This window comes from Trichechus manatus, unplaced genomic scaffold (genome assembly GCF_000243295.1).
Source record: "Trichechus manatus latirostris isolate Lorelei unplaced genomic scaffold, TriManLat1.0 scaffold00002, whole genome shotgun sequence".
NCBI classification, from domain to species: Eukaryota; Metazoa; Chordata; class Mammalia; order Sirenia; family Trichechidae; genus Trichechus; species Trichechus manatus.
The window spans coordinates 44621238-44637403 of record NW_004443938.1 but is presented as its reverse complement, the minus strand read 5'-3'; the positions used below and the strand labels follow the sequence as shown (position 1 = coordinate 44637403).

The window sequence follows — 16166 nt, the reverse complement described above, 5'->3', positions numbered from 1 at the left end:
GAAAGCATGGCCCCTGGATTCTCTATCAGCCCAGAACTAAAACAATTTCCAAGGCCAACTCTTCAGACAGGGATTGGACTGGACTGTGGGACATACAGTGATAGTCGTGAGGAGTATGCCTCTTAGCTCAAGTAGATACAAGAGACTAAACGGGCAGCTTCTGTCCGGAGGTGAGATGGGAAGGCAGAGAGCATTAGGAGCTGGTTGAACAGACATGGGGAATCAGGGGTGGAAAGGAGGAGTGTGCTGTCATGGTATAGGGAGAGCAACTAGAGTCACATAACAATGTATGTATAAATTTTTGTATGAAAAAAAAAATTTTTTTTTTAAAGTTAAAAAATAAAAAATTAGATATTTATGTTTAATTTATAAATGTGTTTAAAATGTGCTAAAAACTTCAGGGGACATAAATATAAACCTTCTCTATAACCAAAAACTGTTGCATTGAGAGACTTGTGTTTTATGAAACTTTAGTATTAAAAATCCAGAGATAGTCTTACTGGAAACACATTCACCAAGGAAAGATTCAGCAGGGTATGCCTATATCTGTAAGATGCTTAGAATAGTGGATGGCACACAGGAAGAAAGAAGGGCATTTTAAAAACAATAACAACTACTGTTAATACTACTGCTATTAGTAGTATTACTCTACTACTACAACAAAAGAGCTCAAAAGGTCTTACTGGTTCAAAAGCATGTAATTTTTAACATTTTTCCATGTATAAAGAAGTAGTAATATTTTGGGAATTCACAAATTGAGTTCTCTGGGACATCAGTAATAAGTATTCTGCAAAAAATAAGGACTCTGAGGCCAAATAAATTTGGCATATGCTACTTACTACAAAAATCTCCTCATCTGTCTTTTAGGGATTCATAATACACACTAGGACACTACTAGGACATTACAAGAAGCCCTGAAGTAAACTTTGTTTACACCAAAATATTGGGCCACAGAACCCTTTTTATGAAACAACTATTAACAGTGTTCCACACATAGTTTGGGAAACAGGAACCTAACCCTTAGGATTACTTACTGAAGAGATTTTGCTTTAAGCAGATTAACAAATATTAATCTCTCCTGAGATGTGTAAAAATAGTTATTACAATGGTCTTTCCTTGTAAGGGTCCCTAACCTAGAATTTACCTTCAAGTTTGAGGCTTCAAACTAAGCTCAAAAGGGATTAGTCTTCCTCCTTTGCCTGAAAAATGGAGATGACACAATTTCTGGTATATAGTATATGGGATGAGGAAATTGGAGAAAATATATTTCTCTACATGACATCACATTCTCAGGAATTAAGTAATCTGACAAATAAATCATTACCAGCATTTCGAGAGACAAATCATTTAAATTTATGCATTAGGTTTATGCATACTGGCCATCATAAACTGAAGATACAAAGTATTTTCAAAGAAATGTAAATGTAGTCTTATCCTAAAGTACTATTAAAAAAATAATTTATTTAAAGGAAAATCACTTTTCCCCCAGAGTTCAGAGAATTTCTAGTTACTTATCTTCTTCCCTTCTTTGAGGGAAGTGTGGCAAGAAGCAAGTGTAGTTTAGTAATAGGTACTGTAAAACAAACTTTTCTAAATAAGAAAGAAAAAAAATCCTACAGTGAAGCTATTTGGATATGTTAAGGCTCAACGATAACAATTACTGGATGACTGCTAAATCTAACTATTGTACTGGGAGTTGCAAAACCAAGTAACTCAAATACTCGCAATTAATTTTTATATAGCCTCTGGGATCTTTTCCATATATAACACGTGGTCTCAAAATATTATGTACTCTAAAATACCACATCTATGCCCAATATTACTAGATGTAAACAAAGAAAAGCCTTTAGCAACACTGCTGCCATCCAATGCAAGAAATTGCTTATTATATCAAAATTTAATTTATTATATACAAAATAGTGAGCTACCCCTAACATTTCGTAAGAACCCAGAGGTCCCTTAGAAGAAAAGTCTAGTAATCTGCTTCTAAAAAATCAGCCATTGCTAGACCCTGCCACGTTCTTTACAAGGAGTTACTCATTTTTCAGTACTCTACTCTTCCCAACTTCAAATTAGACCCTTTTTTGAAAATGTTTTGTGAGAATTAAGCATAATTTGTAGACAGGAAAAGCAAAGCCTCTGTTATATACTGTCCTGCAAGCGAGCAAAACTCAACCCTTGCAAAATACCACATATCAACAATTAACAAATCTAATTGAGTTCCTACTATTTGCAAAGCATTGAATCCATCTCAGTGCTTAAGATAAATAAAAAATTAACACTAGGCCTCTGCTTGAGGCATTTACATTCTTAATGAGTAGAAACGCTCTCTCAATATAAACTTACCTACCAAAACAAGGCTGTAGGATAAATGCACATAGGATATGCATATATTGATCCAGAATTGTAAAGTCAAGCACCAGGGATCAGAGGATTCCATATAAAAACAGTAGGCAATAAGACAAAGAAAGTTAGGTAGGGCCAGATACCAAAACAAGGCTGTAGGATAAATACACATAGGATATGCATATACTGATCCAAAATTGTAAAGTCAAGCACCAGGGAACAGAGGATTCTATATAAAAGCAGTAGGCAATAAGATAAAGAAAGTTAAGTAGGGCCAGATACAGAAAGATGGGTATGATAACTTTGGTAGCTTGTTGCCAAAGACGGCCACCATCAACCCTTCCAAGCAGGTCACCTCTTGAATATGAGACAAACTATGATTGGGCGACCAACAGAACATGCGAGGTGATGTTGAGTGACTTCTGAGGCTAGGTCATAAGAAGCCTTGCAGTTTCTACCTAGACCTCTTGGAATGCTCACTCTGGGGTAAACCAGCCACAGTGTAAGAACTTTGACTACCCGATACTGCCACAATATGAGGAAGCCTCAGCTAGCCATGTGGAGAGGCTGTGTGAGGCAAAAAAGATGACTGACCAGCCTCAGCCCATCTTGTTTGAAGAACCCTAAGGAAGAACTCGATCGTGATTCCCCAGATTCAGGAGAGAAAACTATTGTTTAAGCCACTGAGTTTTGGAATGGTATATTACGTGGCAATAGATATTAACTGAAACAACAATTTTGTCCGTCATGCTAGGGGTCACAAAATGGTGGTATCTGGGCCAGGTCCAACCTACACACAGGTTTTGTTTGGCTTGCTATTGTTGTTAGGTGCTGTCGAGTCGATTTCAACTCAAAGGGACCTCATGTGATAGAGCAGAACTGCCCCATAGGGTTTTCTTGGCTGTAATCTTTACAGAAGTAGATTGCCAGGTCTTTCTTCCAGAGAACAGCTGAGTGGGTTCGATCTACCAACCTTTCGGTTGGCAGCCAAGAACTTCAATCATTTGCGCCACCAGGGCTCGTTCTTTCTTTGGCATACTCAATGTGTTTTAAAAATTTTAGCTAACACTTTCAACTAAAACCCAAATTTTTCTGAAGCCTGTAGTCATCCACTTTACTCATTTATTACATTGCCCGCCAGGTCTCTATTGATTTTTCAATATATAAAACTTGCTCTAAGAAATGAAGAACAAAGGAATAAATACACTTATACAATTACCTAAATATATCTAGTGTGATGATCTACACTATAATATAGCATGCTTCAAAAATGCTATCATTCAAAAGAAATTTACTCTGGATATACTAATATATATCATAATTTAAAAAAAATCAATGATGAAAAAAAAAGAGGCACTACACAAATTTACTTCCAGCCTCACCCAAATAACCTCTTCTACTAGATAAGGGACCATAGGGTTCAGAGCTCTGACCGTATTATTTGGGCCAGAGAGAAATGAACAGTCACACACTTAGTAACTCTAGTAAAAACATTAATTATAGAATAAGTTGATCAAGTTACATGTTTCTAGACCACCTATAAATAGCCCAAGTTCCTTTCAACATTCAGTTGCCAAATGACATTTTCTTACTTAAACCAAATCTCAATGACTCAACAACAAATTATTTTACTGTTTTATACAGCAAAAGAGAGATCTATGCCAAGGCTTCCTAATATATGATACTGAAAAAGTTACTTTAGAGTCCATTTGAATTATATGGCAAGCTCCTTCAGAGCAGAAACTCATATTTTTATTCTAGGCTTATCATTTACACCCAGTAAGGACCACCATATTCCCATAGTTATTTAGCTAAATAACATATTAAGATTTTCTAATAATGCCAAATTTAAGCTATTCCATATTTATACATCCTTAATGTCTTTCTAGGATCCCTGGTGGCACAGTGGTTGAAGTACTCAGCTGCTAACCGAAAGGTCAGCAGTTCAAATCCACCAGCCACTCCGCAGGAGAAAGATGTGGCGGTCTGCTTCCATAAAGATTTACAACCTTGGAAACACTATGGGGCAGTTCTAGTCTGTCCTTTAGGGTCACTATGAGTCAGAATCAGCTTCATGGTAGTGGGTTTGGTTTTTGGTTTTGAATGCCTTTCTAAGTTACCCAAATCACTTTCTAGGTAGGATTTTAATTTTACACTGTTCATCAATAAATATATATTTTTTACTATTTTCTTCAAAATATAGATGGTATATAATAGTAACATTCGCATTCAGAAATAAACTAGGTCTCTATGGTCGAACCCCCCAAAATTTGTGGCTCGTGTGAGTTCCAATATTTTTCTACACGGTTCTAGTTTTACAGCAGCCTGGTGTTAAAGCATTTCCCACAGTAAATTAATTAAATTACATGGTTCTAATCTGATTCAACTAGGATCACGAGAGCATATGTCAATTTCCACCTTTCTAATCTTCCAAAATAAATGACAAATTTAAACTAATACATAATTCCTAATGGAAAACAGGCACATGTTTAGGAGACATGGAAAAACATGGTTACTGGGATATGCAGAGCTACCAACGACCTTGGGAAGGACATTGTACTATATACTAAGATACAACTACAAGTTGCCCTAGGGTTGATAGCAACTCATGGCGACCCCATGTGTGTCAGAGTAAAACTGTGCTCCATAGGTTTTCAATAGTTGATTTCTTTGGAAGTAGATAATCAAGGATTTCTTCTGAGGCACCTCTGGGTGGACTCTAATCACCAACCTTTCAGTTAACAGCCACAGTTAGCAGCTGAGTGTATTAACAATTTGTACCACCCAAGGACTCCAAAATAAAAGTAAAGACAGCAAAAACAACAGCACTTTTATTTATCAATGAACAGTGGTCCTAAGAGGCAACAAAGAAACATGGATCCATAATCCCCAAGTCAGTTATAGATTTTATTTGGGTGTGAAAAGTTTATTTCTAAAGCTATTGCTGGAAGCTCAGAATATTTTCCCATAGCAAAAATGCTGCAAGTAAATGGTTAGTGAAAAGTTTCTGAACAATGAAAAGAAATCTTCTTAATCCATAATATGACCAAATTGGAGAATTTGCAGCATTATGGCATTTTAATATCATTTACACCATTTTTCCCCTATGGAAAATGACTTCTGCATTTTTAATTGGCACTTGTCTCTCCCCTCCCTCCAGCTCACCATTTCATCTCATCCTTTAGTTTCTTCCACTTCCATCAAAAACTCCCCAGTCTCTTAGTGGTAAAAAGCAAAGCAGCCTGCTCTTGTGAACTATCTGTAAGCAGGATTACAGGAACGCAGAATGCAGTGCAGGGAGGGATTTGTGAAGAACTAGGAGGATAGGGTAGGGACTCAGTCAATTGTTTCCTGGCATAGGGACTAATGCATAGTAGGCATTTAAACTAAATGTATTATGTATGATGCAGATGAAGAGAAAAACTAACAGTACAGTTCTCAAAAGTTTGCACTAAATGGGAAAGAAATGGGACAAGGGGCAATTGTTCTAAGGAAGGAGTCAGCTCAAAGGGAACTGGGTGCGAGAACACATCTCCCCATATCTGTGCCATGGACATCATACCTTCAACTTAGCTCTGTTTCATGAAAGAGAAATTCTTGTTTGTAAGCTCAGTAGTTGTTCATAAGATACATAAATACATTTTACAGGGGGAAAAAAGGCAAAAATTATCTTTTTCTGAAATACTTTACTATGGCCACAATGATATACCTTTACCTGCAAGTATTCCAATAATCTGAAGTCTATTTGCTCTTTGAAGAAAATGTACAAATTACTTTTCCTTCCTCTATACTAGATGATTTTCCTTAAAAGTACAAATGATTTACCAACTTACATCTGCCCAAACCAAACGTGAAAGGCTATTCAGAACAGTCACCTGAGTCTAACGAGGGTTCGATGCCTTTAAGCCTTTTGTAAGACATGTTTTAGTATTTCTATTGTTACTAAAATAATAATCTTAAGTATTTTTATAACTTATTCCCCAAATGTTTTTTTTTAATAAAGAAATTATATACTACACATGTGCTAAAGCAAACATTCTTTTACAAACCGTTTACAAACTAATCTCAAAAACGCTTTCTAATACTATTTCCAAATTAATTCACCAACAGGTGACAGTCTTTGACTGCCTTTCATAATCATAGGAAACACATTTTACCTTCTTTATGTGAAGTACTCTTCTAAGTGTGTTAAAAACTAAAGAAAGAAATCCATTGCCACCCAGTCTATTCCGACTCATAGCAACCCTACAGGACAGAGTAGAACTGCCCCATGGGGTTTCCAAGGCTGTAATCTTTTACAGAAGCAGACTGCCACATCTTTCTCCCGCTGAGGGGCTAGTGGGTTTGAACTGCTGACTTTTCAATTAGCAGCCGAGCACTTAATCACTGTGCCATCACATTACAGCACATTACATATATTAATTCATTTTATCCTCATAATAGCTCTATGAGGTAGGTACTGTTGTCCCCATTTTGCAGAAGAAAAATAAAAAACTAAGGTCCTAAGACGTTAAGTAACTCGCCCAGGTTTACACAGCTTTTAAACAACAGAAGAACCAGGACCCTAACTCAGGCAGCCTGCCTCCAAAATCTACGTCCATAATCATAACACACTACTACTTCTCACATTCATTCATTCATCAAACTTTTATTAACTGCCTAGAGTGGGCCAAGCACTTTGCTAAGGCCTAGGTGTAAAAAGACAAAATAAAAAGGCAAGGTCAGTACTCTCAAGGAACTTACACCTTTATAGTAAATAATAAAATGCAAATTAAATCAAAAGTTCAATATGACAACTCTGCTTAAGGAAAATGTCTGGGGAAATTTTAAGATATCATATAGAAGAGGATTTAATAATGAGACTCCTCTTCCGTACACATTTTGAGTACGAGAAAGCTACACATTTGATCTTTAATAATATACCTTATGAAGCAGACGGGGAACTATTATGCCCATTTTATGGAGGAAGAAATAGATAAAAGTATGATGTCCTAAACATCTTAGCAAGGATGCCACACCTCCTCTACAAGAATCTACTCTAATCACAGACCCTGTTTCTCTAAAAAGACTCCAAGACAGATTATAATTCATAGGCTGCTTGGGGATCTACCATGGCCTGCTCAAAAAGATTACCTGGGCCAATCAGATCCCCTTTGAAAAATCTGAAATTAGGAAACAGCGAGATGAGTCAGTGAGCTATGAAACGTAAGATGATAAAGGGCAACAGGGCTGGGGCATCCATTGAGAGCCGCATGCAAGCTGAAACGATGAAACGGTAACACCCATGGGTAGAAAAGAATAAGCAGTCTCACAGAGAGAGAAGACATTCCATGAGTGACACCATGCAAATAGTCACTGAAGAAAGAGGAGTGGAGATGCCTCCCGGCCCTAAGGCTTTCTGATCTGGTTCTAGTTTACCCAGGTCCCTACAGTAAACTTCATTTTTCCTAAAGAAACTTAAGTGTTCTTTACAGCCAAAAAGCTACTCCGCAAATAGGACGTGAAAAGGAGATGATGTTTCATATTCACTTTCAACTCAGAAATTCAAATACATAGAGTAGACATAGTTATAGAAAAGACTCCAGATGAGGTCAACAGTGTAACTAGTAACTAGGCATTGGTCTCCATGGTTTCTGTTTACCTCTTAACAAAGAGGATAAACTTGACCAGCTCAGGGCAAACAGAGAAGTCAAAAGAATATCTTCAGAATTATCCAGACATTCCTTCTGCTCCCTCTGCCCCACTCCACTCCCACACCATTACTTATCCCCACTCCCAAACAATGTGACTTCTCACCCTCTAACTCCTCCTCTCAAAAGAAAAAACTAAGGCTTTCACAACAAACCATTCCATCTCAAAGTATTTGTACAAAATGAAAGGTTTGGATCGGTTGTGTGTCTTTCAGGACAGGAATCACCTAGAGGGGGAGAGTTCAGAGAAGGGTTGTCATCATGCCTGGCCTAACACACCTCCTTCCCCAAAACAAGTGTGGGGATCATGCAGTTAACCTCCATCACCACCACCACCGCCTCACAAGTTAAAGCTTTGAGTTTCTGCAGTTCTGAGGTCTCTCACAGTTCATGCCACTAGGGTGACAAGAAGAGAGGCTTCTAGGACCCTTGGGCAGAGTCAAGTCAAGAAGCGATAGGAGAGCAAAGGCAGACACAGGGAGTGAGACTGAACAGATGCACCAGCATGAAGCACAGGGGACTTCCGCCTCTACCAAGTGTGACCTTGGCCTCTAGGAGGCTGGGTTCCTCTTCTAATGTGTGAATGATACTGAAGTTTACAGCTAGAGAAGAATTAAAAAAATGAGAGAAAAAAAGACAATAAATTTTGATGGTCCAATTATCAAATACCTGGTGGTGCAGTGGTTAAAGCACTTGATTGCTAACAGAAGTTCAAAACCACCAGCAGCTCCTCCAGAGAAAGAGGTTGCAGTCTGCTTCTGTAAAGATTGGCAGCACTGGAAACCTTCTGGGGTTGCTATGAGTTGGAATCAACTCAGTGGCAGTGGGTTTTGGGTATTTAAGCCTAAAGTGCACACAGTCCCGTAGCAATCACGTGCCTGATGCCAGTTTTTACGAGCTCATTTCTGCAGCAACACTCTTAAAGTCTGGGAAGTAGTAAGAACATAACACATAACAGGAATAATGATAAACAACAGTGCACAGTACGTTTGTGCAGTGAAAGAGGTAGTATGTCACTGAAAACAAGGTTTTCAGCAGGTTTTTGTTTTTTTTTTTTTTTTGGTTGGGGGGAGGCTCTTTTTTCTTGTAATCTGTAAATCCTCCTATTTGCAAGCCATAAACCTAATACAAGTTCCACAAAGATAACTTTAAACAGGCCCACAAAAATCACAACCCTCACAGATGAGGTCAATTAAAAAGAAAATATCACCCTACCTCTAAATGAAGACCTGCCCAGGTGGAATACTGGGTGATCATTTAACAATTCAAGAGAAAATTGTAGATAGGCTTCTAAATAATCGACACAGTTAAAAAAAAAAAAAAAAACACTTTTACAAGAAGTATTTATGTCATGAAATTAAGGAACTAGATTAATCTAGAAACAACTACCCATACGGACAGGAAAAAAAACGCATTTGGTCATCACTAAATTCTGAAAAATTAGGATGAGGAAACATGCCTTAGAAGTGTGGTTAAGAAAAGTAAAAGGAAATGTTACTTCACATATTATACAGCTGCATCGTAAAAATCATTACCATTTGTCCCTTCACCAAAAAAATACATAATTTCAGATAATACACAAATTTGGAACGAAAAAACTTTATTAATGTTAGAGTATGCAAGTTTTTTAAAATGCTGCGTGATTAATGTAAAAACGCTAACCTCATCAAGAAAGACACCCATGTCCTTCCCTAAAACACTACTCTCAAAAATCCGTTTCTGAGTTGTATGTCCAAAACTTTGCTTAAGATCTTGTCTACCCACCATCCACGGCCCCACCCCTGCACCATTTGCACTTCTGGAAATCTTCCGCAGTTACATAATCGGCAATGTTATCCTTACGAGTTGTTTAGGCCAAAAACAGTGCAATAATCTTTAATCTCATTTGCTCATACTCCACAAGCATCGGGAAATCCTACCAGCTCTAACTTCAGATTATTTCACTGCTTGCCATCTCAACTATCAAAATTACTGACACCCTGGTCCAAGTCACCATTGCCCTAACCCCCTGAGTAGCATCCAACTTCTAAAGTCTATACCAATGCAGCAGCCAGAGGGACTTTTTAAACCTAAACCCAATCTGTTCCTCCTGTGCTCAAAACCCTCCCCAATGACTTCCCATCTCCTTTTGAGTAAAAACCAAAGTTCTCAAATGGTCTACCAGGCTAGCAGATTTACCTGCCCGACCTTGTTTCCTCCTACCAGGCAGACCTCTTTTCTCTTCCTTGGCTTGATATAAGCTTAAGGCTTCTACACTTCCTACTCACTCACTCTGCCTGAAAAGCTCTTCCCCTCTTTCCCCCAGATATCTGTGGGGCTCCCTCCCCTCACCTGCTTCAGGGCTTTATTTTCCACTCTGTGGCACCCTCTCCCACTAGATACACACAGGTGTCTGTTTTGTTCCCCACCATAGCCCCAGCACCTGGAAAACTACCTGACCCACAGTACCAACCCAGCTGCCATCAAGTCAGCTCCGACTCAAGGCGACCCTATGTGTGTCAGAGTAGAACTGCTCCATAGGGTTTTAAATGGCTGATTGCCAGTCCTTTCTTCCAAGGCACCTCTGGGTGGACCACAACCTTCAGCCTTTTGGTTAGCAATTGAGTACACCATCCAGGGACTCCTGACCCATAGTAAGAGCTCAGAAGTTACATGTGGAATGACTGAATGGTTATTCACAGGTAATTTTATAGAACCAATGAGTGAGACTTGAAAAAGTTTAGAGCTAATCTAAGTATATGAAGACGCCAGCCCTCTTCCTTTGGACACATTGGACAGTAGCAGCTCTGAATGGAAGAGGGGGAAGCATGGAGGCAGCAACCAGTCTGTCTGCCAAAAAGGACCCATCCACATTCCACCCTGTCATAAAAGTAGACATTTACAGACCTCAGTTTGGCCCATCACTGCCCCTAGTCAAGCCTGCTATATGCTGCTGTCACTAATTCAAATCATAAATGTTGCTATGGGCCAAAAGAATATTCCAAGGTCTTTCAAACTTCAAAGGCTTGAATTTTTACATTATGGTGAATTTTGAGTTATGGCATTTTTAAACACATTCAGCTTGGCCATATTTTTTGACAAATGATAAAATTATATTTATGAAAATGCTCCTGAAACTAGGAAGTATATACATAAAGATCAATAATTTCTTTCCTTTTCTTTATCCAATGTTTAGGAAAGTAATAGCTAGCTATGAACCAGGCACTGTTCTATGGGCTTTGCATGAATCGTCCCACTTAATCCTCCCAATGACGTAAGCACTATTACGAAGCTCAACTGACAAGAGTAAAGAGTTAACTCTTCCAAGGTCACACTGGAAGACAAGATGTGAAGGCAGACAGGCTAACTTGAGAGACCAGTGTTTCAGGGTTTATGTCAACAGGCCAGAGTGCTTCTTGGTTCCCCCTTGGTTCTGTTTATCCAATACCAAAGGCAAATAGGATCAACAAAACAAGACCTTACACACAGAATTTTGTAGATTTATTCATAGAAGACAAAAAATATCTCACCTCTAAACATACTTAGGTGGCTGGATTAAAGAATTAAAATATTTAAGAGGAAGGGAAATTTCATTTGAAGTTAACACTTATCAAAAGAGAGAAAAAAAAAGATACAAAACCATCAGAATCATTTTTCTTAAGATAGTGGCAAAGTCAAGACAGACAGTAAGAATAGATAAAATGCAGTATTCTTTGAAAAATTGCTTTGCAAAAGGAAATATTAAGAAATTCATTTGAAAATTAACATGTAAATAAAGTCTGACAAATATAGCTACTCGGAAAAAGTTATTTCCTTTGGGAATATTTAACTGTGTACAAGTCAGCCAACAACTAATGTTAATATTATTTCTTTAAATCCTGATGTGTTAAGGAGGAAACATTACCGCCCCCCCGCCCCAAAAAAAAACCCTGAAAACAGAATTCTGCAAATATTTGAGAGACTCTAACCAGGAGTGGGAGGAATTCCTTAATCTGGCATTCAGTGAATGTGTCTTGATAAAGAGGGATAATGGAATGGAATAAAGTGAACTTTAAACTAACAGATTACTTATGAACATATTAATTAATTCCCCAATATCCCAGCTTTTCAAAAGACCAAAACAACAAAAAGGACTTGGATAGGCAAGGCTAAAAATCATAAAAAAACTTTCTATACATACTTTAAATCATATACACAGTCCTTCACACTTTTTAAAGGGCATAATATCCATATTAGTTAATCTTATTAAACTAAACGTTTAATTCAATAGTTCATCAAAGTACATATTAGAAAAGACAAAACCTTATGATAAGCTAAATTAGACTGATGCACTTTCTCTGGCCACTTTTAAACAGGCAGAGGGAGCCCAGAAGTCTAAATTTGCCTTTTTCAAGAATTTTGTTGCTTTTGTTTTGTTTCTGAGTTAAGAGCGTTTTTAAAAAAGGCATCAATCATCAACCTTGCACTTTGGAGCAGGCTCCCAAATGCTTAAGCACCAGCCAGAGTCAAAGCCCTGTGTGCCACCACCACCCCTCCCCCATCACCATCATTATTTGGATATTACTGACCTCAACTGACTCTCAAACCTCTCCTCCCTCCATCCATCCCCAACCCTGCCCTGTTTCCAGTATTTCAACCCTTCAAGGATAAACAAGGTTCCTCCCAAAGTAAGGATAAGCTTATCTAATAACTTAGTCCATGCTTAAGGTTAAAAGGAGTCCTGGTGGTGCAGTGTTTAAGCACTTGGTTGTAACCGAGAAAGGTCAGTGGTTCAAACCCTCCAGCTGCTCCACAGGAGAAAGATGTGGCAGTCTGCTTCCGTACAGATTTACAGCCTCAGAAATCCTATGGGACGGTTCTACTCTGTCCTATAGGGTCGCTATGAGTTGGTTGGCAATGGTTTGGGTTTTTTTGTAAGGGTAAAAGCTAATGAGAACTGTCCCTCCTCCGTCCTTTTGCCTTCCCTCCCAGCCTTCGAGCCAGGCTCCCATCTATTTCAGTCAAATAAAATAATTCTGTCCCTAGAATGGAGTCCCTAGGTGATGCAAACAGTTAACATGCTAGGCTGCTAACTGAAAAGTGGTTAGGTTGAAATTCACCCAGAGACACCTCAGAAGAGAAGCCTGGCAACCTACTTACAAAAAATCAGCCATTGAAAACTCTATGGCACACATTTCTACTCTGACACACATAAGTTGCCATGAGTCTTAACTGACTCCAAGACAACTGGTTTTATATACTAGCAGTATGGCAGCCGGTGGGGAGCGGGGCAGCATTTGGGAGCAGGCCTGATGCTAGAGTCCCCAAAGAGAGCACTGTGTGGGCAGCTGCCCGCCCTGCCCCTCTGTCAAGTTTTAGTATGGGTTGAGCGTGATCTCTTCCTCTCTTTTGTTCTCTCAGCCCACTCAAGTATAGGCCACCCACAACAAGCTGCAAACTGGCAAACACAGGATGAGGAGTCTCCAGAACTGGATACGCAGCCTGCAGGCAAAGGCCTAGAACTACAGACCTTGCAACAACTTAATCCCTGGGGTTTGAGTCCTCAAGGTGAAAATATGAGGTTTAGACTAAAAGTTCTTTCAAACTCTTACAATAAGATCCAAGATTCAGATCCTCAGGCCACTGCAGCCTAAAACCATTTGATATTGCGCTGAGTTTGCACAATTCCAGCAGGATTGTGACTGTCATGTGGAAATCAAGTTATAGGGTTGCTGTTGCAGGCTCCATACTGCTAAAGGGTTACTAGTAAATTACTTGGCCTAGAGAAAAATGGATGAAAACACTTTATGATTTTTCACAGAAAAATGCTAATTCTTCTTTAAAGGACAGCAAGTAACATGCTAGCACTTTTAAGAACAAGCAACAATTCTCTTTTATTTTTGGAAATGAATCAAGTTAATGGAATACATGTAATGTTGCTATGTGAGAAGAAAGTTCAGGTCATCTGGAGGGTCTAACACAGAGCATTACAGGCGTTCCTTTGATTTTTACCCTGCCCCATATTTGGGGATTTTTAAAACAAAGTGAAAGAGGGCATTATCTCAGCTTAAGGCATAGACAAGTCACAGCAGAACAAAGAAGGCTTTATTATCACGTTAAACATCAAGGAGGAAACGTGCTCACTGAGAGCTAGGGTCCTAGGCTATCAGGTTAGCATTTGCTTTCGTAAGCTTCCAAGCCAACATTTACAGTTTACATCTAACACTGGTGGTAAAAATGTCCTGCTAGTGGCAATGTCATTAAGGGGAGAAAGAAAGGGAAAAAAGCCCTTGGAAAACGGAACAAAGTACACAGACAGAAACGTCCTCTTTGTGCCTTAATTGTCTATAGAACATTTGCCCTCTGTGCCTATAAAGTGATTTAACATTAACCACCTTTCACTCCGGCACCAGAATACTACCTCGTGACAAACACTCCTTTCGGAAAGCCGAAAAAAAAATCCACATACACAAAAGATTGCAAAACATACTGCCACAGGCCAGTGTCTTGGGCTTTTTGCCTAAGAGGTTTGCTTTCAGCAAGGAGAAAAAAAAAAACACTACAACAACAATAGCCCGTACAGTGAGCCGCCTCCCTGCGTTTTGGCAGACTTTCCCAACTAACAATTCCAATGACTGTGCCCTGAGCCCATTCAAGAATTCCATCTCTTAGGAAGTGTTTCAAATATAGTCATTTGATCTTTCAGCATTTGCACATGCACTTGCTAAGCAACAAGTCTGAGAGCCGTATCACCAGTTCGTTCTTCCCGGTCTTCCCCAGTAATCGTATAGGCTATTTCAGACTTGGAAGGGAGGAGACCAAAAGCACGTAAAAACCATGCCACACATTTCTGCTGCTGCATGAGTTTAGGTTCTACGTGCCCATATTGTTCCTTTCTCTCCAGACCAACTTCCGTGTTACTTTTACCTGGACCAGGTAAGAGGGTTTTGTTTTGTTCAGGCGTTCCAATGCCAGGGCTTACCTGGAGGTGGCTTCCTCCCCTCCTTTGGCATGGCTGCCCCCCACGACCTGGTCCTTGCCGCTGGGGTGGTAGGCAGTCAGCACAACTCCCTGCGAATTGGAGAGCCAGCTCATGGTGACAGAAGGGGCATAATTTCTGCAATACTGACACAGAGAAGGGGAATGAAGTTCCTGTCTAGCCTGGCAACTCCGCGCATTAGCATCCGCCAGCTCCTCCTCCCCAGGACGGGCGATTCACACAGGGAGGGGCGGGGTCTCTCTCTTGAAGGGCTGCCCGGCTCTCCAATTAGAAGCTGTGACTCAGAATATTGTTCAAACCCGGGGCAATTCCAGCCTGAGCTGTTTTAGTCAACGAGGGAGGCAGGGAGTTGTTTGTTGCTCTCCCCTCCCCCACCCCGGCCGTTTGTTATTGTGATCTTGTTATACTACCAAACTGTAAACTCAAATCATTAATACACACACAAGCAGTCTTGGTTAGGAAACAATAGGTTACTGAAGAGCCTTTTTTCCCCCCCAATTCCTGTTTCCATCTGATAATTTCTGCTGCTTCATGTAACATGAGTAAGGGCATTTCTTAACCCCTTCACGGTCAGCCTTAAAACTAACTGTAGCAAAATCCAATGAACCTGAGGCAAAACTGCAATGCAGCTGACAAGAAAGGCTTTACCTCTAGCATTCAGTTAAAAAAATACCCTCATAAAAATGACTGTGTGCTCTGGAATGTCGCCTTCATTCATCTGAAAGCCAATGCCAAATTTACCTCTTATCTAAATACCCCTCAGTACCCAAAAGACTCAGCTACCAAAGCTCTGTTAAATGTTATTGCTGAGAATAAAAATAGTACCTACCATTTGCTGAGCACCTACTTACAACATGCCAGGCACTGTGCCAAGTGCTTTAGGTATTATCTCATCCAATTCAATTGTCCTTTCTTCCTTTCTCTTCTCTCTTACGCGTGAGTGTGTGTGTGCGCACACACACACCAACACCCTACAAGACAGGTATCATTATTACCTGCATTTTATATAGTATAAAGAAAGCGAAGTTGAGAAATATGCTAAGTAACTTGTCTAAGTACCAGAAGCTGAATTTGAATAGAATTTTAGACTAAATTACATTCTTTTTAACCACCATGCTGTTTCCCTTGTTTGTAGATTAGGAAACAAACTCAAAAATTATAAAAACTGCAAT

At 39.3% G+C, this 16166-nt stretch overlaps 1 protein-coding gene across 1 annotated transcript in view; it reads right to left on the bottom strand.

Moving 5' to 3' along the window:
• ARHGAP18 (Rho GTPase activating protein 18) overlaps positions 1-15116 on the bottom strand; it is a 183618-nt gene extending 168502 nt beyond the window's left edge. Inside the window, exon 1 of the mRNA XM_023727914.1 lies at positions 14977-15116. Coding sequence (XP_023583682.1) covers positions 14977-15089 — 113 coding nt within the window. The 5' untranslated portion in view covers positions 15090-15116. The remainder of the gene's footprint in view (positions 1-14976) is intronic.
• Between the last annotated feature and the right edge of the window lie 1050 nt (positions 15117-16166).